General features: G+C 39.1%; 1 protein-coding gene across 1 annotated transcript in view; it reads left to right on the forward strand.

Moving 5' to 3' along the window:
• The window catches only part of ryr2b (ryanodine receptor 2b (cardiac)), a 57,545-nt gene extending 39,095 nt beyond the window's left edge, over window positions 1–18,450 (forward strand). The window contains exons 76-104 of the mRNA XM_041050384.1: window positions 577–692; window positions 1,269–1,362; window positions 1,782–1,833; window positions 2,293–2,346; window positions 2,552–2,651; window positions 3,034–3,113; window positions 3,412–3,488; window positions 3,635–3,708; window positions 3,995–4,075; window positions 4,409–4,497; window positions 4,744–4,872; window positions 5,044–5,148; window positions 5,299–5,380; window positions 5,483–6,777; window positions 6,941–7,011; window positions 7,205–7,349; window positions 7,525–7,611; window positions 8,073–8,282; window positions 8,456–8,586; window positions 8,760–8,802; window positions 10,202–10,338; window positions 11,217–11,277; window positions 11,629–11,775; window positions 11,982–12,116; window positions 13,256–13,412; window positions 13,684–13,748; window positions 15,775–15,875; window positions 17,389–17,440; window positions 18,355–18,450. Coding sequence (XP_040906318.1) covers window positions 577–692; window positions 1,269–1,362; window positions 1,782–1,833; window positions 2,293–2,346; window positions 2,552–2,651; window positions 3,034–3,113; window positions 3,412–3,488; window positions 3,635–3,708; window positions 3,995–4,075; window positions 4,409–4,497; window positions 4,744–4,872; window positions 5,044–5,148; window positions 5,299–5,380; window positions 5,483–6,777; window positions 6,941–7,011; window positions 7,205–7,349; window positions 7,525–7,611; window positions 8,073–8,282; window positions 8,456–8,586; window positions 8,760–8,802; window positions 10,202–10,338; window positions 11,217–11,277; window positions 11,629–11,775; window positions 11,982–12,116; window positions 13,256–13,412; window positions 13,684–13,748; window positions 15,775–15,875; window positions 17,389–17,440; window positions 18,355–18,450 — 4,066 coding nt within the window. The remainder of the gene's footprint in view (window positions 1–576; window positions 693–1,268; window positions 1,363–1,781; window positions 1,834–2,292; window positions 2,347–2,551; window positions 2,652–3,033; window positions 3,114–3,411; window positions 3,489–3,634; window positions 3,709–3,994; window positions 4,076–4,408; window positions 4,498–4,743; window positions 4,873–5,043; window positions 5,149–5,298; window positions 5,381–5,482; window positions 6,778–6,940; window positions 7,012–7,204; window positions 7,350–7,524; window positions 7,612–8,072; window positions 8,283–8,455; window positions 8,587–8,759; window positions 8,803–10,201; window positions 10,339–11,216; window positions 11,278–11,628; window positions 11,776–11,981; window positions 12,117–13,255; window positions 13,413–13,683; window positions 13,749–15,774; window positions 15,876–17,388; window positions 17,441–18,354) is intronic.
• Window positions 18,451–21,482: the final 3,032 nt, after the last annotated feature.

Genomic DNA, 21,482 nt, shown 5'->3' on the forward strand with positions numbered 1-21,482 from the left:
AAGTGTCAGGGAAAACCGTAAATTCATCACGTTTAGTTGAATGTTATTTTTTTTTAGAAAGAGTTCTAGAAAGATTTTTTGTGTATTGTTCAGACCAGGAAACGATGAGGATGCTGTATTAAATTGTACAGTAGCGTCATAGGACCAGAAATGTATTCAGGTGTGCAAATGGCAGCTCTGCATTGTGCAGGAGACACTTCTGTGATAGAGAAGTAATGTTAAACCTAATTAGGCTATCAGTCACCACCTTGTCACTTCCAAAGGGAGCAAATACATTAGCATGCTAAAACCCTGTGGCTGTGTGTGGTTTGCAGGTGATGTATGAATATTATTTTGGTGTTTTTGTGTTGTGAGTTATTGCTGTAGTGTAGCACTCTTACTCACGGTTGGATTTAACAATCATCAGCTGGGAGGGGCATAAGAGACCTTGATCAAAGATTAATAATTTTTTTTTTGTAGTTTAATAGCTTCCTTTTATGCTGCCTGTTTTTCAATCTTTTATTTGTATTTGTCTGATGCAAAAAGGACGTATATAAATCTGTTGTTGTCTCTTCACTGTTTCCTCTTCCTCTCCAGACACAGAGCTGTCAACCTGTTCCTCCAAGGCTACAATAAATCCTGGATATCAACTGAGGACCAGAGCTTTGAGGAGAAGCTCGTGGAGGATTTAGCAGTGAGTGGAAAAGGAGGCCGTATTGACATTAGTAAATGTCTATACATAAACATCTACTTGAAGTGTAAAATAGACACGTATTTTGAGTCTCCCATCGATAATCAAGACTTTTTAAATATGAAATGAACCTTAAATATGGCCCAGAATTTGCTTTGGATTCACTTTCCTTTCTGCGGTCCAGCTAGTAGCTAAGTTCACATCCTGTTAAAGCGTTTTCTTGCCCTAAGTTGAGCTTTTTCAGCAGCACGTCTTCAAGGCTGAATACTAAGCCCACCAACTTTTCTGCACTAAATTCACTCTATAGTAAGTTTCTGCAGTTACAGTGATGCAAGGTGCTCTCTCACAGACGCTGGTCAAACCAAATTTAAAACTACTGTTTTCAAATTTGGAAACTTGAGAAAGAAAATGTATTTTCCAAATATTTAATACCCTTTTTTCAACATTAGAGCCATCTTACTACAGTGTGTAAACTTTAGTCAGCCACCAGGGGTTATGGATGGTCTGTGTGTGGTATTATTTAAGAGCACACATTAGCTTTACTCTCTTTCTGGACTGCAGAAGGGAGGAGTGATGGAGCTGTGTGGAGGCGACAGAGGGGAAGAAAAGGATGTGGAAGAAGGTGCCAAACCAATCGATCCTCTCCTACAACTCATTACACTCTTCAGTCGAAGCGCCCTGACAGAAAGGAGGTGTGTATGTGTGTTCATTATAAAAGATCACATGCAATAAAACCCCCATTCCACTTTTATTACTGCTCATCACCCATCATCTGGAAAGTCAATATTTAATTGCTTAATTCAGAAGCTTGATTTTTTTCTTTGTCCAACATCTGTGGCCATTGTTTTCTGAAAGTCTGAAATCTTTCGACACGATACGTGTCAGTTCTTTTTATGTACAACCTGCAGATTTGGTCCTCCAGTCCTATTGAGGTGTCGCTGTGATATTCCTGTGTTATTCCTGTAGAGAAGCACATACCGTACATACCAGATATGCTCACATACATGTGTCCATAACATTAAAGTAGCAGTTTTTCTCAGTTTTAGAATGCTGCATCTGTCCATACCTTGACGTGCACTGATATTATCTCATCCGTCTTCTCTCTTCACAGTAAGCTTGGAAATGACAGTCTCTATAAGTCCTATGCTGCTATTATGGCTAAGGTAATAGAGCATGGAGGATGATCTAATGAACAGTATCTAAATAAGTGTTGATGTGTTCAAATCATTTACTAAATCATGCATTATTTGATTGGGTTGACTGCCAATAATATTATGTAACATACACTGTCAGGAAATTGTGTGGTAATATTGTATTAATAATTTTCCTGGTTCTTGGGGCCAGAGAAATACTCTGCACAGGAAGGGAGACAAGATGGACAAGACTTTTGTAGAGACTGTTACAAAGGTTGTTTTTATTGTGTTGAAGGCCAGTTACCAGCACCTACAGTATTGTTACTTTGATGTCTTGGTGCACATCACATACAGTATATCACAAAAAAAAAATGGATGTCCAAAATTGGGGGCAGTGAGCTTGTAAATCTTGAATCTCTTCTATTTTGACTTCTTGTATTTTCTGCCTCTTTTTTTAAATCACCACCCTGCATTGTGCATCTGCTACAGAGTTGCCATAGAGAGGCTGATGACACTGAAGAACAGGAGGTGGAAAGCTTTGAAGTGAGTGAATGGGCTCTCACCTTTAAAATACATGTTTGATGCTTCTTGTTTACAGTATTTAATTATTAATACTTTTCATCTTAATTTTTTCTACTGTTATATTAACATTAATAAGTAAATGATTAATTATTTTTTTTGACATTGTAGTGACAATGAGTTAAAAAAAAAATGTATTAAAACATGAACTGACCTTTCTGTGGCTAAGGAGAAGGAGATGGAGAAACAGAAGTTGCTCTACCAGCAGGCCAGGCTGCACCTTCGTGGAGCTTCTGAGATGGTCCTGCAAATTATCAGTGCCAGCAAAGGTAGGAAAGGTTCACCGCTGAAGTGAATGACTCATTTTAAGCCTAATGTGTTGCTTAGCAAATTGTTGTTTCTTCAGATGAGACAGTTGTAAGCAAGAGACTTTAGGTTTGCAGAATACTGAACCATTTTGAAGTGACTCCCACACTCAGTAGCTGAGATGAAAGGGAAGTTTCTCTTTGGTATGCCAGTCAGTTAATGTTAATGTCAGTTAATGTTCTCTTTCCTGAGATGGAACTGAACAACATCAGGGTATATTAGCCATTCGGTGTTCTTCGTTCCGTTCTTCAGATGTGCACCATGATCTGTGGCAGTCATGCAGTATTATTCTTTTGAGTCAGTACTCTACATCCTCTGATTGTGATTAATTCCAAATCCCATCAGGGGCCATGAGCTCTATGATTGCTCCTACACTGAAGCTGGGCATTGCTGTTCTCAACGGAGGGAATGCCCCTGTTCAACAGGTACCGTGCAGCATTAGTGTTTCCCTAAAACAATACAAACTGTTTTTGTTTTTGTTTTTTTTTGGGGGGGGGGGGGTCCCAAAAAAAATTAGGGGGACTATTTTCAGCATTTTGAATTTTCCCCTGTTCAGAATGCATCACTTTGAAATTCAGCCTTTTTTTAGGAGCACAGTGCCTTGACACAGAGACACTGCAGCAAAGCTTGCAGTAATAAAAAAATGATTTTAAGCTAATCATACCTTCATATGAGATGCTCCATCGTTTGTCAGATCTTGTCTTTGATGCTTTTGTTTGATAGAAAATGCTGGATTATCTGAGACAGAAGCGAGATGTTGGCTTCTTTCAGAGCATGGCTGGACTCATGCGGTCATGTAGGTGAGTGAATGTAGGAAAATCCTCTGAAAAGTTCTGTGATATGTCGCAAAGGCTGACAGGCCTCAGATCCTTATTGATTAAAAAAATGGTAAGAGTGCAAAAGCTTTGCTTATCCTTTTGTGTGTGTGTGATTTTCTGCTATCCAGTGTTCTGGATCTGAATGCATTTGAGAGGCAGAACAAAGCAGAAGGATTAGGCATGGCCATGGATGAGAGCTCAGGTACTGTATTCATATGGAAATAAAAAAGAATCCATTTCTGTGAGGCCATGTCATGGCAGAACAGCCAGCTGTGAGATCCCTGGCCTTGAACATTCTCTAAATTCACACTTCAGTATCTATTTTTTTTCTCTGCCTTTCTCCATCTTGAATATTATCAGCAGCTGTCTCCCTTCTCTCCCTTGTGACCTGATTTCTCTCTCTCTCATTCATTCTGTCGTACCTTTCCTACAATATTATTCCATTCCTCGCACCTCATCCTTTTGTTTCTTGCAAATATTTTTCCCAGGAGAGAAAGTGATGCCTGACAAAGACCTAACCTCTGACCTGTTCCGGTTTCTACAACTGCTCTGTGAAGGACACAACTCAGGTTATTTGCACTACATGGTTTCCAAAGTCCACATAAAGTTTGTTGATTCTACAGAATGAAGGACAAGTGTTGTAACAAATACTTTAAGGGGAAAAAAAAATAAAACCTAAAAATAAAAACTTGTATTTATTTTTTTTTTCCCCTCAATGACACTTTAAAATGATGGCAATAAGAGCTTAGTACTGATCCATAATTACTGTGCAACACAATAATGGCTGTGTTGGCTTTGTTCTAGTTGATGACCATTGTCCTATTACATTGATCCCTCAGAACGAAATTCATTGTAATGTTCTTTTCACATTATATTCAGCCTGCTCTTTCTTCGTTTGTTAGATTTCCAGAATTACTTGAGAACGCAATCCGGCAACAACACTACTGTGAACATCATAATATCCACTGTGGACTATTTACTAAGAGTACAGGTAAGCCTACAGGGACAGGTTTTCTTTTGTGATGCTGGACTAACTAACCAAACCGAACTAGTAAACTGAACATTTGTTGGACCAGAATGGTTTGATGATCACTATGAGCCTTCAGTTTGCTACTAAATGAATACAGGTTCACCTGTCGTCTAATCTTAAATTCATTACAGTGTAATGATTAACAGTATATTTAGTCTTTTTATTGATCAAAATTATATATACATAAGCATTTTTCTTTCGCTTTAGGAATCAATCAGTGACTTCTACTGGTACTACTCAGGAAAGGATGTGATTGATATACATGGCCAACACAACTTCTCCAAGGCCATCGAAGTGGCCAAACAAGTCTTCAACACACTCACAGAGTACATACAGGTCAGTCAGTTTCCCCTTACATGTCACAGAGTGTTAGCTCCTAGGCATGAATACATCTGCCTTCTGGCTCTTTGCCTGAACATGTATATATACATCTTGTCTTTCCACTACTTGAAATGGTTGGGGTTTTTTTTTAATGAGGCAGCTCACATTATCAGTTTTCTCTTCCAGGGCCCATGTACTGGGAACCAGCAGAGTCTAGCTCACAGTCGTCTGTGGGACGCTGTAGTGGGATTCCTCCATGTCTTTGCCCACATGCAAATGAAGCTGTCTCAGGTACAGCACATTGATCCAATCACATTTAAATTTGCTCATTTCCATCTTATGTTCATCATTATCATCAACAGTGTGTAAAGTGTAAGATTTGAAATGGATTGTACAATTAGTGAAAAAGTTGTAATTGTCAGCGTATTTTCTTACGTACAGGATTCAAGGCAAATCGAGCTTCTGAAAGAGCTGATGGATTTACAAAAGGACATGGTTGTGTTTTTGCTTTCCATGTTAGAAGGTAGGATTTTCACATATCCTGCTGTTTGCAATTTGGGTTAAAAGTTAAAGAGTTATCATTAATCCATATCTTTATTTCTCTGCTCACCTCTCTTCCCTGCAGGTAATGTTGTCAATGGAACTATTGGAAAGCAGATGGTGGATATGTTGGTGGAATCATCAGGCAATGTGGAGATGATCCTCAGATTCTTTGACATGTTCCTCAAACTTAAAGACCTCACCTCCTCAGATGCCTTCAAAGAGTATGACCCTGATCGTAAGGGCTGCATATCCAGGAAAGACTTTCAGAAAGCCATGGAAAATTGTAAGCGTTTCTCCCAAGCTGAGACTGCTTTCCTCCTCTCCTGTGCGGAGACTGACAAAAGCGAAATTGTGGATTATGAGGCCTTTGTGGATCGCTTCCATGATCCGGCCAAAGACATCGGCTTCAGCATCGCTGTTCTCCTCACCAATTTGTCCGAACACATGCCCAACGATTCTAGATTAAGGACGTTCTTGGAACTGGCAGAGTGTGTCTTGACTTACTTCCAGCCGTATCTAGGATGCATTGAGATCCTTGGCAGTGGGAAGCGCATTGAACGTGTCTACTTTGAGATCAGTGAATCGAGCCGCACACAATGGGAGAAGCCACAGGTCAAGGAGTCCAAGAGGCAGTTCATTTTTGACGTGGTCAATGAAGGCGGAGAGAAGGAGAAAATGGAGATGTTTGTCAATTTCTGCGAGGACACCATCTTTGAGATGCAGCTTGCAGCCCAGATATCTGACCCTGACACTGGAGAGAGGTATGCTGGAAAAGATGTAGATGAAAAGGGCAGGAGTGAAGAGGAAGGCCTGGATAAGAAAGGGATGTTTTTCATGTATCATTGGTGGCTTCTGCTGACGTCTCTATTTTCTGTGAAAGCCCTGAAGAAATTGATGAGGATGACTCTGAAGGATATCCTCATGTCTGCTGTTTTCTTCCTAAGGTTTATTTTTATGGCTCAGGTCCGGTGCATTTCTATTGTAATTCACGGCATCATGTATGTTCTGTACATAGCCTTTGTCAGTGGGGGGCTCATAGAGGGAGCCAAAAGGATTAGGATATCAGACTTGCTCGGTGGTATCCTTGAGCCAACTCTTGATGAGGTCATGGAGGTGCCAAGCGGTGTGGATCGGCTGCGGAAGTACTCAGCCAGTTTCTCTTCCCAGAGAGAATTGAGGGAGATCGGGCAGGTGGCAGCTGTGACCTCCCCCAGGGAGGTGGATGTATTGTCAGACATATTCGGCCTCAAAGTGAAGAAGGAGGGGGGTCAATACAGACTTATGACACAAGACGTCACTGCCAGTCTGACTGACTTGTTCAACACAACCTCCAGAACAACTGCCACTGCTGATTTTTCTGAAAAGCATCAGAGGACGGTATGGCTTCATTTGTGCCTCCTATGTGAGATGACATCCATTGCTCAGTGTGTTGTATTTCTCTCATTTTTTTGTTTGGTTCAGCCTCATTGTCTTAATTGTGCTGCTTTGATGCTTTGCTGATTCATATGAATTTTTGATTTCTCATAAATTTTACTTACAGCAGTTTAAAGCCCACACTGTCACAGAGGAAAAAGCAGAGGATGAGAAAATGCCTAAATTAGCAAACACAACGTGAGTCTCTCGCTTCCCTGTTAATTATGACAATAGTACACTTGTTGGTAATGATAGCACATGGTTGATGTCACACTTAGTAAAAACAAAAAAACAACAACTTGAGATTAGTCTGATTTAATCATCTCTGATATCCCCTCTTCAAAATAAAACTCTTTGACCATCCTTGTGTTTGGGTTTGGACTGTTTACAGAAGGAAGGAATCTGAGAAGAAAACTGGGAAGGAGAAAGCAGATGCAGGATGGAGAGCCAAGAGATGCTCTAATAAGTCAGAGGAACCAGAGAGCCAACATTCTGCCCTCTGGGAGACGATAAGCACTTGCAACAAGAGTCTACTGGTAATATACGAATACACTCCCCCATGCACTTATGCACACATGAACTCACACACACTTATGCATACACATACCAGATAAGGATGCACACTTACATCCACTTCAACTTGCTTGCAGAGGCACAAACATATAAAGGCAAAAGACACCTGAATGTTTTTCCTTATTTTTTTTCCCCCAGAACTACTTTGCAAGAAATTTTTATAATATGCGCTTGCTGGCTCTCTTTGTGGCCTTTGCTATCAACTTCATCCTGCTCTTCTATAAGGTGAGAGTGTGCTTGTGAGAGAGATTCTGAAGTACATCAGATTTGCAGTGGTATCAAAATTGGAAAGTAATTAAGTACATTTACTGACGTAATGTGGTTGAATACGTGAAAATTCCTATTTTATGTGGCTTTATAGTTCAATTCCACTACATTTCGTAAGGAAATATAACATGTAAAACACATGCTCATTCCCCACAGTAAAATGCTGACAATGCATCAGTAAAAATAATCCAATAATATTATTTATAATTATACGATAATAAGACTCTAGTTTTCTGCCAATTTTCTGCATAACAGGTAGTCTTAAGTACGACTTAAGACAGTGACTGATAGAAAAATCACAAACAGGCTACTTTGAGTTGAATGTTGTGGAATTGTATTGCATTGTATTCACCAATTTTTCTAATATTTTGTTAAAAAAAAAAGTCAGTCTTTCTTTTGGTCTTTTACTGTCTTTCCAGGTAGCTACCTTGCCTGCATCACAAGAAGAGGAAGGAGTGATCACATCTGTTTACAGCAAAGCCGTGGACTCTGCTGCACAAGACGACAAGGGCAGAGTTTATTTTGTGCTAGAGGAGAGTAGTGGATACATGGAGCCATCTCTGCGCTTCCTTGCTGTAGCACACACAATCATCTCCTTCTGTTGTATAATTGGTTATTATTGCCTCAAGGTATACTGGCTTGAGTATGTACTTTTTCAAATTAATAATGAACGCATTTCACTTCTTCAAATTACTTTCTTCCCGTCATATTGGTACCAGGAATTAATTTTAAAACGAAGACTTTAAGGTTGATGTGTTTGTTCAAAAATACCAGTCATCACTTCAGTGATTTTGGTTGGCAGGTACCATTGATGATCTTCAAACGTGAAAAGGAAGTGGCACGAAGGCTGGAGTTTGATGGGCTGTACGTGACAGAGCAGCCTCCCGAGGAGGACATCAAAGGGCAATGGGACCGACTGGTCATTAACACGCCGTATGTTCATAGTTACACGATCTGCTGGGCTGATGTCATAGTAACATCCAATCCAATGAAAACATGTTTTACATAAGTGTTTCACTCACAGTGATGTTTTAGCCATCATTACATTTTTGATAAAAAATGTTTTTCTTATTAATGTTTTTCATACTATTTCTGTATTTTTTCAGATCATTTCCAAGTAATTACTGGGATAAATTTGTGAAAAGAAAGGTAAGATCCTCTGAGGACTGCAGCTGTTCACAGCAAACATATTATACATCTTATTCTAAATGTGCTTATGCATGGATGTAATTGTGTGCATATTTCACTCAGTGACACTACATTAAGAAGCAAACTAAAGTTTAATGAAGCATTTAATGGCAGGTGTAATTATTCCCCTATCAGGTAACAAAATGATTTTATTGTCTCCAGAGACCCACACTTCTGGCTTCCTCATTCAGATTGTCTCTCTCGTGATATGAAGGGAGATGAAATCGTTGTTTGTTTCAAGAAACTCCTTTTTTGTTTTTTCTTGGACAATTTTCAACAAAATTGAATTTAAAAATGTAGGTACCATACTGTAGTGAGAGAACTGTGGGCCTCTCAACTTAAACTAGAGTGCTGTACCTGATTTTACTTATTCGCAGTTGCATTAAATCACAAGGACCAGTCGTTGTAAATGTCCTCAGAGAAGCACATTCCTGCATTCTACATCCACATTAAAAGAAATGGCTAATCAGTCCATAAAGACTTATGAAATAATTGTATTTATTTCTATGTATTTATTTATATGACTTTGAATTTCACTGTAATTGAGACAAATTGGAATTTTTGGAATGCATCTGGATGGAGCTACAGATTTTCTGTAGCCAGCATCTAGCAGCCATTAGTGGCACTGCAGTTTAAGGCACTTCCGCATAGACCTCAGCTTTTTTGCTGCAGGGGTAACCACTTGGTCTATATAAAGTAAGTTTAGCACTGCCACATTGCATTTAATACTCTGTATTGCATCACTTTAAGAGCCTGCAGTAAAATAGATGGTATAATGCCTTCAAGTGCTTCTGGTAATCCACTCTTGAGTTTAGAGGATGTGGTTATTGCTTACCGCACACTGAAGTGCTTATGTTTGTAATAACAAAATGGGCTCTGCAATAAAAGTAGACTTTGGTTGGTTGTTTTAGATTAATAAAGCAAGTGACACAAAATTTCTTAGAGCAACAGTATCACAAGATTATTTAAAAAATAATAAATAATAAACTAGCCAGTGTTTACTGTACATGCATATTTTAGTAGAAAGGTACAGAATAAAATATGAGCCTAAATCAATACTAATGATTGATATGCTGTATAATCATCTGTATTTAAGTATTTATAAAGCATTTACTCAAACACTATGCTGCCTAGAAATCATGTGTTGGCAACACAGGTATCAGAAAATACTTTTTTGCTCAGTACCTATTATGAGCAGCGTCTTGTCAGCACAACTAAGCTGACATCTCATTATGGCACAGACTGTGCAGAAGGATTCAGCCGGCTCCCTCGTGTTATCCCTTGTCATTCTCAGATGAAACGACACCGAAGAAACAATTGTTTTAGTCACTGTGTAAACCCTGCCTTCTTGCCCTGACAGGTGATGGATAAGTATGGCGAGTTTTATGGCCGTGAGAAGATCAGTGAACTCCTAGGTCTGGACCAAGCTGCTTTAGACTTCAGCTCTGAGAGAAAAGAAAGGAAGTGGCTCAAGAGAGACACTGCCTGGGGTGCTCTGTGAGTAGTTGAAGCCCTGAAAAAAATGTCCAAGTTGTTGCAATTCTGCATTCTTAAAAGGTGAAAGTGCAGCTATCTAGTTTGTCATTTATTTTGTATTGTATGCAGTTTCAGACAAAGGTATAGTGGATTATTAAATAGCACAGCATTTTAAATTGCTTTTTTTTTTTTGTCTGTTTGCGTTTTTCATACATCAGGGAACAAGGCATCAAAGAGCAAAATCTTCAAATAATCAGCAGTTGTGTTTGTATTATAAATAATAAATAATGCTGGCGACAGGTAATATAGAATGCAATCGAGTAATTTGGTGGTACATAAAACAGCTTACAGTGACAGCTAGGTATGTGGCATCCTTCTCTGGAGGATAGCTGCAAGTATGTTTACACACAGGCAACCTGGTATTGATATAAAAAAAATGTTGAAATAAAGAAATCAATTCAGCTCTTTCTTTAATGCATTTTACTGTAGAGGTGAATGTGACTCCTAAATGAGCCCCCTGTTGAACATCAGCACCATGGGCTTATTTACTGTTATCTCCAGCTCTTGTTGGTAACACCTTGAAATAACATTTCAGACGATTGATTTTTAATAGTCAATGCCATTATTAATCGCCATTTCACTAAAATTGTGTACGTGTTTGTGAGGGTGAGTGTATGTGTGTGTGTTATGTAACAGGGGTGGGCAGACAAAAGAAGGTCCTAGAACATTTTGCTGTACTTGAGGAAGAACAGGACATTCTGAGCTGAAGCCACGTAACAGACAGGCTCTTTTAGAAAAGACAGTGTAGCAACAAGGGTCTGATTTTAGCCACGGACATTTTGACCTTATTCTCCCAGTTATTACAATCATGTGTCTGTGATAACGCTGTTTATTTTCAGATTTAACTCCATTGACATGAAGTACCAGGTCTGGAAATTAGGAGTTGTGTTCACTGACAATGTAAGTTTGGTTGTGTCTAATATTTTATGGCCTTTGTCTGGTTTGTTTGTGTGTCTCCTCTTGTTCCCACAAAGGTGTTACATCCTGCAATTTGTGTTAACAGATAACGTAATATGAACAAGCAGTGTGTGTAAAACACGTCTGATGTTTTATGACTTATTTCTAATTTGTTTAATATCTCATTCTACTGTGCTTAGATTTTGTCTGATACAATTGCAAATGCTGCAGAAGTGATGGTGGCAATATCCTGTGATTCTGCCTTATCTAAAATACACATTTGTCTCTCTATCTCCCCTGGTAATCTATATTGCCTGTTTTCATGTGTGTATGTTCTTGTGTGTGTGCTCGCAGTCCTTCTTGTACTTGGCTTGGTACATGACCATGTCGGTTCTGGGTCATTATAACAACTTCTTCTTTGCTGCCCACCTTTTGGACATCGCCATGGGCTTTAAGACACTTCGTACCATCCTTTCCTCTGTCACACACAATGGGAAACAGGTTTGTGGGTGTGCGGCAGTCTGTCTTTTAATTCTCTCTCCATCTGTCTCAATGTGTGTTCATAGGTGCAGTTCGCATGCGTGTGATGTTTGCTTTCACGCTGTAGGGTTATATTAGGGCTTTCCTAAGATGAAGAAGTGTATTAAAGCCCATCTGCCTCTCTCTATCCTTTTGTAATTATGTGTGTGTGTGTGTGTTTCTGTCAGTTGGTCCTGACTGTTGGCCTGTTGGCAGTTGTGGTGTATCTCTACACTGTTGTGGCCTTCAACTTCTTCAGAAAGTTTTACAACAAAAGTGACGACAAGGACACCCAAGACATGAAGTGCAATGACATGCTCACTGTGAGTTAAAGTGCATATCGAGACACACGTTCACACACAGGCTCTCTCACCACATATATCTTTCTACCTCTATCTATCCTCTTTATCTCTCTATGTTTATCTTTCTAACACAAACACAGCCACACACCTCATTTTCTACCTGCTCAGATTGAGAGAGGAAGAGGAGGATTCTGACAGTGATCCCCATTGTTGAAGTGAGAAGAGGCTCTTGTCTTAGCCCTTGCACTGCTTTTTCATAAAATGATGGACACATGGATAGAAAACAGCCCCTCAAGCTACAGCATAGCTCTTTGTTTGGCCATTCACAACATTAACACCCCACCACCTGCCCTATTCTAATGCGGACTTTACTGTCACTCACATAAGCAGGCGGATGCGCAGCGATAGCATTTGAATAAAAACCCTACTATTATACGAGGCAGGGGATGTTACATTAAATCCTCAGTGACACTGAGGACTGTGTCATTGTTTACGCTTGACTTTTAGTAGCACTTTAGCAACAGTAATTTTCAATCCCTTTCCTGTCATTATGACACCACAACAACAATTGTTTTGGACAAGTGGAATGCGGCACGATTCAATCTGAATACCAAGATAAGCAGAAAAGATCCCATTCTCAATTGTTTAGTCTCCTTTTGAACTTTTAAGAAAGAAGTACCATTTTCAAAGTTTGAATGTCTTTGAAAGTTTAGCAGTCAGTTTTTATTTTGTTCTAGATCCTTGAGGAAAATATCATCCTTGGCACAAAAAAGCACATTGCAGTCCCCTGCTAGACAACTGGTTAATTCCTCTTGCCTCAAATGCTTACATAGACTCCTTGTGGGGAAATACTGAGGCGAAGAATATTGATTAAAATTCCTTCCACTATTCTGTGAAATTGTATAAACATTCTGCCTGGTTTGAAACTTTTAAATACCCCCCAAAAGCAATCAACATGGTGGCATGTGTAAAAATGCATTAAACAAATTCTCATTTTGTTTTTGCAGCTTGAATATCCATTTATAAACCTTTAACCATAGGGTTTGGAGAAACAATACTCTAGTCTTTCTTAGATACTTAAATACATTTCTCCCTTTATTTTCTCCCCGTCCTCAGATGTAACACATACATACCATAAAATCAAATGTATTTTCTTTCAGTGCTACATGTTCCACATGTATGTGGGGGTGCGTGCGGGTGGGGGCATTGGTGATGAGATTGAGGACCCTGCTGGAGATGAGTTTGAGGTGGAGCGCATCGTCTTTGACATCACGTTTTTCTTCTTCGTCATCATCATCCTCTTGGCCATCATCCAGGGTGAGTCACACACGCTGGATTTGTTTGACAAGCACAGCTCAGCTCAAGCAAATGCACAAAATGTACGCTGCATGTTTTTAACCAAGACACACAAATACATTTTTAGTCACCACATTTGACTGGAATACATTTGATGAATTGTTTATGTGAAATTGCATGAAGAACAAAGTCTCTGTTCAGCTCACTGAGTCCTCCAACCTCACTATTACAGCCATGCACGTCCATACCTGTGTTCAAAAAGATACACAGACGATTGTTTCCCTTTTTCCAGGCTTGATAATTGATGCCTTTGGGGAGCTTCGTGACCAGCAGGAACAGGTGAAAGAGGATATGGAGGTGAGATTTGACACTTCGTCTCACACACACACAGACACACACACGGGACACCCTCTCGTGTATGCACATACATTTGAATACAGACACAGTACTTAGATATACCATCCAAACAATTTGAGTGAATTGTGTGTGGCACCAAAGTTGTTGTGCTGTGTCAGATTAAGATACAAAGACCATTGAAGGATAAATATCCTGTGACTGTCTGATCCTCTTATGGGTCAAACCACAAAAACACAACCATTGCATCTTTAGACTAATGTAACTGTGCTGGTTTAGCAGCAGGTTTGTTTGAGGTCAGTAGCTAAGTACATTTGAGGTGAGCTGTAATTTAAGTGTGTGTGAAGAGAAGACTGTGTGTGCATGACATTAAGCAGATTATGTGGATTCGGAGCTCATGTCACAGGAAACAATTTTACCATTGGCCTTAATGAGGTGATACCATTACCTCTTCTTCCTGGATAATTAGTGGGTAACAATTGCAGAAAGTTCAATCTAAGAAAAACAAATCCCTGGTATTTAAAATCATTTTAAAGGGTAATTGGCATACGCACAATATTTATTTTTGATAAAACACAAACCTTGCTTTCTTTTTTGTCAACTCTTTAGGTTGTCATTTTCTCTCCACTTTCAGACTTTAAGTCTTGTTTTATAAATGTTTGCATACTGATACAGTTAGAAAATGTTTATTTGGTGCTCAATAAGCAAAGGCTAGCAGCAGCAAAATGCAAACGAAGATGGATTTCCTCTTAGTTACAATTCCACAAATTGTATTGCTCAGAGTTGGTGAATCAGAGTTACATGCAACACTTGTTTTGTTGGAGCCTGTGGAGTTTATTGATCAGGTGGCTACGGTGTATATTTCCCTCAATGGTATGTGCCTAAAGGCTACAGCAGGTGTGAATAGAGCCCTACTAAATCAAACTCTGCAGGCAGGACAAGTAAGGTTAAAACTGTGTGTGGTCAGACAGGCTGACAGTCTGCAACAGGTATGTAGTAGGAAAGGTGCATCAGAAGCAGGCAGGTAGTCAGAGGCTAAACCACTGAGGAAACAAGGCAGAACAGATGACCTGAAAAACAGTGGTGAGCTGCCCTCTAATTATAAAGGGTACGGATGTGATGTCACTGTGTGCATAGTTGTCACGGTCACTTGCCCTCGGTGAACACAAACACACAAGAGTCGGCGTATGCCATTCGACTTTCACACGGGAAAAGACTAGTTGAGAGCTGTCGTGTGGTCGACTGCAAAACAGATTCAGAAAGAATTCAAGCTACATTTCTTAGAGATTGCTGAAGGCCAAAGAGAACAGAAGCAAGCAAGGGCAGTGAGTAGTATTATATTAAATATATGGTTTTAGCCATGTCATTATTTTTCTGACATCGGTTATTGGTATGTTTTTTCATTTAGTCTCTATATAGTCTCTCTCCCACTGTGTGTTTCAAAAATATTAAACGGTGACACAGTTTTAACACCTGCTTTTCCAGGAAGTTAAACTTCAGCTGCTGCTTGCTGTGCTGCAGTCGGCACTAATAAATCAGGTTCAGCCGCTTCATCCATCCATCCATAATTTGTATCTCTAAATAGGAGTGTCCTAAAATACATACCACATTAACCCAAAACCCACACATTTCAGGTTTGCTTCTGTTCTGTCATTGCACCAGAGCCAAAACACGGGCAAAGGTAAAGTGGCTGTATAGCAAAATGATGCACCTCCTCAGTAAATATGTCCCTCTGTGTCTGTTCCAGCGAGTAATCCTGGACGTATTAAGCTGCTGTTATTTACAGTCTTTTGCCTTATGTGGGCGTCCTTTGAATGTCTTTGTACAAAGAAACAACTGAAAAGGTGTCATATTGTTGTGCTAGCGGACTAAATACCACGTTTGAGTCACAGAGCAATAAAACAAAGGGCCCCTGGTCTTGAGCTTCGGATTTTATGTTCTGTTTTTTTCGAATATACTCTGGCAAACATAATGTTTGTCAAAGCCTGTTTCATGAATCATTACATGTCTTATATTTCTCCCTCTGCAGACCAAGTGTTTTATATGTGGAATAGGAAGTGAATACTTTGATACAGTCCCTCATGGCTTTGAGACTCACACTCTACAGGAGCACAACCTGGCCAACTACCTGTGAGTTGATTCGTGCTCACTGCTTTCATGCCTTGGGTTGCCGTCATCTCAACCTAATCACTTTGCAAATACTAAAACTCACCACTTGATATGCTGTTATTAAAAAAAATCTGGCATTTGCTATACTACCTTTCACAGATATAGTCAAGCATAAATATTCTGCATGCTCCACCATCACTAAACCTTTATGAGAAACAAAAAAAAGAACATTAAAATCCACAATTACACCTTCGTCGCTGTTCTTGGTGGTTAATCATTCGTCGGCTTGGCTGTTTAACAGTATATCCCTGTAAAACGTTACTGCCAGACTTTGAGACAGTGTGCGGTTTCCTGATTTAGTCTAAGCCTGTTCTAGGTGTAAAATATTAAAGGGAGTCTTATATTTCCTCCAGATGCCACCTCCAGACTAGTATTTATAATTCTGATTCACACCATTGTTTTGTTCCATATTTATGTTTTCTTTTACTAATATGTGCATCGTAATGACAGTCAGTTAAAAAGCTGCCCACCTCACAATCTTCATAACAGCTGTATAGGACCAAAAACTGCAGACATTTTGGTCTGTTAGCTCAAAATGTCAAGGTGCTCCACCACCATGCAAATAAAGACACTAACATATCTTGCATCATCCATACTATGCATTGTCAATAAGCTTTTTTTCAATTATAAACAGTATAACACAGTAGAAAATATAGTACAACAATCCATGTACATGATGTTGATTTGAAAATACACACAAAAACGGCACAAACTAAAATGAGGCTCAAATAAAAACACAGGAACAGTATAATACAGAATATTTGTTTCAGGGTTTGAGGCTCTGAAAGCAGAAAAGAATGACCCAGGTCAGTCATCTTTAAAAGTGGCGTTCCAACTAAAGGATTATATAATACTTTAAGATCATTTTTATAGTGGTTTTGTTTGTATAACCCAAACCACCTGTGGGGATTAATGAGTTAATGAACACCTTTTCTGCTGTGTGGATGGTTAAAACCGGTTATTTGGAAGGTGGTGTTACATTGTGCACTGTTGCCACATCAATAACTGCCACTGGCAAGAGCTTGTTGAGCCTAGTTAGTATGGATCCCACCAGATGCATTTGCATCCGCTGACTGATGGACTCTTCCTTGCTCATGTCTATGTATGTGTGGTGGTGCCTCATGTGACATTTCAGCTTAGCTGACTTGAAACATCAGAATTAATAATTTAATCAAATGAGTGATCAGTAGTTTACACTATTCCTTGCTTATCGTCAGTGATCAAAGATTTTAAGCGTTAAAATACATTTTTAGCCTAATTGTCATGTCAGTCAAAACACAGCTTTTATCTCTAAATGTATTTCCTCTTGAAATAACTAACAACTGTTTACATAATCACCACAATCCTAGGCCTTGTGCACAGGTTCTTAATGCACTGTTACAACTTTCTACCCGAGTGTTTATCTCTCCACATCAAATCCCAGTATGTGTGGGAGGTTAGGTGCTACATGAATCCCTCTTCTGTGTCCCTACAGATTTTTTCTGATGTACCTTATTAACAAGGATGAGACTGAACACACGGGGCAGGTATAACAGTTATCTCTTCTGTTTTATTGCATGATCCAGTTAAAGTAAGAACAAGGTGTGCACTTTTACAGCTCTTAAATAATTCTACTGTAATTGCCAAATCTCACATTCCTAAATATATCCTTCGACAATGGTTCCTCCATGTCTCAGTGACCTATTAATTCCAGCTTTTGCTATGGTAATGACAAAGCTGTAGAGTAACCTTTTCAGCTAATACAGAATCTGCATTCATGTTGTCCTTCAAAAGCCGTATCAGTCCTGGCATGCACATTTTATGATAATATACATACCAGGCATACTCCTCCTGATTAGAGTTTTCCTTTTTACACATGAACCATTGCAATATTAAAGCTATAAATTTAAAAGGGGGGGGGGGGGGGGGACTTCAGATTTAAAATGGGCAAGTATTTTAATTCACTTGTCTTCTTATGTTTTCACTGTAGAGCAAAGAGGAGAACTATATATCAGCTGCTTCGAATACAGAGTTTCACTGTGCTTAAAACGCTGCATCTTTTCCTCTTTCTCTCCTGTGTTTCACACCTATTGCTGCACAGTGTAATATAAAAATAATAAATCCACTCTTATTTGGAATGATTTAGATTTATCTTTGTGGCACAGCATGCGTCTTGAATGTGATGCAGCAGAATTGATAAAAGGAAGAAAATATTCCATTTTTTTTTATCAGCTGGAAACATTTTGGACATTTGGGTGCTATTTCCAAATTGAGTTGAGTCCTGGGACTCATCCCCAAGATACACTGTGTATATTCTTTCAGTGTGGTATTTTTTTTTTTTTTTTTTAAGGTGTAGATTAACGAGGGAGCTGCTAGGTGGAATGTAGAAAATGTTTCCCCATCGGGCCATTGGCTTTGTTAATGCGTTAAAGATATATTACCGCTCTGTTGACTTTGCCAGGAATCCTATGTGTGGAAAATGTACCAGGAACGTTGCTGGGAATTCTTTCCTGTGGGAGACTGTTTCCGTAAGCAGTATGAGGATCAGCTGGGATGAAAGGAAATCTGAGAGATCTAAAGCATCCCCTGATTATGTCGTCATGCAGAAGCCATCTTAATTAATACCCTTGGACTCACTAAATTACCTTGAATTTTGTGTGTTTGCAATACATTGATCTTGAACTTTGGCATGTTTTTCCCTCAAAAGTATACATACTCTGTATCTATGCACACAAGGTTTTCTAAATTATAATGATTAAATTATTTAGAAACTAAAGAATGAATGACCGCTTGTTTATGTTCAAATGCAAAATTAATGTGTTGTTTGTTTTGGGAGTCTTGTGGGCAGGAAGTTAATCATTTCAGTCGTGTCTTCGGTCTACAATAAAATTATTCGAGGTAGTGTGACAGTTTAGCGGTTTATATATCATTATCTCGCAGTCAAAGCTGACAATCCAGATTCAGAGCCACCGCACTTTGTTGGCTCCATGTGTTTCTGTAAAACTCATGTTTTGAGAATGAAATGATTTTGTTTTTCTAACAACAGCCTCCCATCCCTTTCCCCTGTGTGACATCCAGATAAACACTCTCCCTCTGGCATTTGTTCTTTTTACCCTCCTCTGTTTGTTGAGGCTCTCTCTTCTTGTCTGTCGTGCTCATCTCTCCAGGATCCTCCTCCTGTCCTTTCTTCTTATTCTCTTCTTTCCCCTTCCTTCTACTCTCGTCTTGTCCCTCATCTTCAGTTCTTTCCTCATCTCATTATTAGCCACTATGTAAATTGCCAGCAGGTCTCCCAGTGCCCAGGTCGAAATATTGCCATGGAAATGGTTCTCTGAGCTTAGCAACGTGACTGACTGCCGTCTCTTGATGGCCAGGAAAGTGTTTGGGGAATCCCTGGGTACAACTTATTGACCAAAGGAGCATGGCGAGTTTTGTTAAACTGTTAAAAACTTGCACTGACTGTTCATGTGTGCACAGAGCTTAACGGCGGGATGACAAGCGTGGGAGGGCCACCTACAGATACTGTCCTCATTATGCAAAGGACGAACACTGAGCTTACACAAGTCTGCTACTGATATGTGTTCATATTGCTTTTGAGTTATGACTTGTAAGGATATGGCTATAATTCATTGAAGGACCAGGGGAAAAAAGGTTTTCGGGTAAAAGATGAGGAACTCTTCCTTTTTTTTATGAGGAATGAAAAAGTATTAAATTATGTTCTTTGCATAAAAAGAAATATTAGTAAGTGATTTTGCTACGTGGCTAACGCTGTAATTAAAATCAGGCTTAGTAGAATATAAAATTGCTTCTGTTTGATTTAGTAAAAAATAGGGCACTCAATTACTGCACTTTCCCCATTTCAAGATGTACGGTGATATTGATTGTCACCATTGAGGCTGAGCAATGCTTTGATTAAATTGTTAATCTACAGTGTGTGACAGACCTTATGGATATGAAAGATGAACACTTATTTTCCTAATTAGCCTCTTCGTATAACTAAAGGGGGCATGAATGCACTAATGTCTGCCAAAGTTTGAGCAGTTTTATTCCACATTAGAGATTTCTGTGTTTGTGTTTTTGTCTGCTCTCCTCTCTCTGGTTTAAAGTGAGCTAAGTTGGAAAAATGATGTCACATTTCCATGCACTGTGGCCTTTCCTTATGTTTCCACGGCATTGTTGATCAGTTCTGATCAAACCACACCCACACAGCGCCGAAGAAGCAGATTAGTTTTTGGGTCTTACGGTCTATTTAAATAAATAATACATAATACATTTTTTAATTTATTTTTGAACTTCAGTGTTGACTGTTGTTTATTTAATAATGAATATTTAATGTTATAGAGGAAAACTCTAGATAGGAAACAAAGTTTCAACAAAGGGCTTTAAAAATAAGGAGTTTTTAATAGTAGTAAACCTGTTGTCAGAGAACACAGAACTGGATGCAGGCAAGCGGGGAGGGGAATTCCATTTGGTTCTAGTGGGATGGTCGGAGGTTTAGTAAAAAATGACATTTATTCCAGAAAAACCACCAGAATCATCAACAACGTTATTATGATACATTTGATTTTGATTATTAAGTAATTCTCAGATGGTCTGTTTAATCATGTTTTATAGTTAATTGTCCCTAGTGACATTGTTTATTTATTGCATTGGTTTTTGTGAAAGTCCCATAGCCAATGTTAATGATGCCACACATCAAATAATTTCATATAGCCTCTATGTTTATCGGTAGTGTACAATACAGTTCCCATTTCATAGGAACTACTGTACAGTATATACTGAATGAATTAGACTCCTTATATCTGAGATTTAAATATCACTTTCCATAGTATTTGACCATTTCATCACCATCATGTAATTTTGATTGGCTGAGCACTGTGCTTATGAAAGGAAGGGTAAAGAAGATACCACAATTACAACAACACAGCCATCCTTACATGCATTTAAGAAAGGGTGAATACAGCACCATGATCATTTTTATCTACACACACTACTTCATACTGCTATCTATATCTGTGTAGTATCAATAAATAAGATCACCATGAAGACCATGTTCTTGTTGAAGATTTATAAGAATCCTAGATCCCAGCTCCTGAGCTAGAAAACGTGTCTGATCAGTTGCCATATTAGCCTTAGTCCAGAGGTTGAGAAATGGGGGAAAACCTCTCATCAAAATCCTATTTCTTCTGGAAATTTATCCCCTTCCAGTGTATATAAAAAATCAATCATACCGTCATAATATCAAACCCACAGACATCTAAAACGACTTTGCTGTTCTCTCACACCACAGATCTGCAGGAGACACGGGGTACAATTTCAGCAATAGCCTTCCACTAGTTGATTTACTAGAACACCAACTATTCGAAGCAGGACACCTAACTCCCCCAAAACACCCAAATTAAACACGCTGACTATTCAGTGGATAATTGCCACATCCGCTGGATCAAAAGATAATGTGGATAAGATGGATGTTCGTTTGTAGCCGCCAAGCTTCCCCCTCTAGTCTTCATGATCTTTCCATCCTGTGGTTTAGTAATGCTGAGGCCAGAGGGTCTGGTTGTAGTTTAGGCTACTGAGCATAACTCAGTG

The sequence above is a fragment of the Toxotes jaculatrix genome, chromosome 11 (assembly GCF_017976425.1).
Source record: "Toxotes jaculatrix isolate fToxJac2 chromosome 11, fToxJac2.pri, whole genome shotgun sequence".
Classification (NCBI taxonomy): Eukaryota; Metazoa; Chordata; class Actinopteri; family Toxotidae; genus Toxotes; species Toxotes jaculatrix.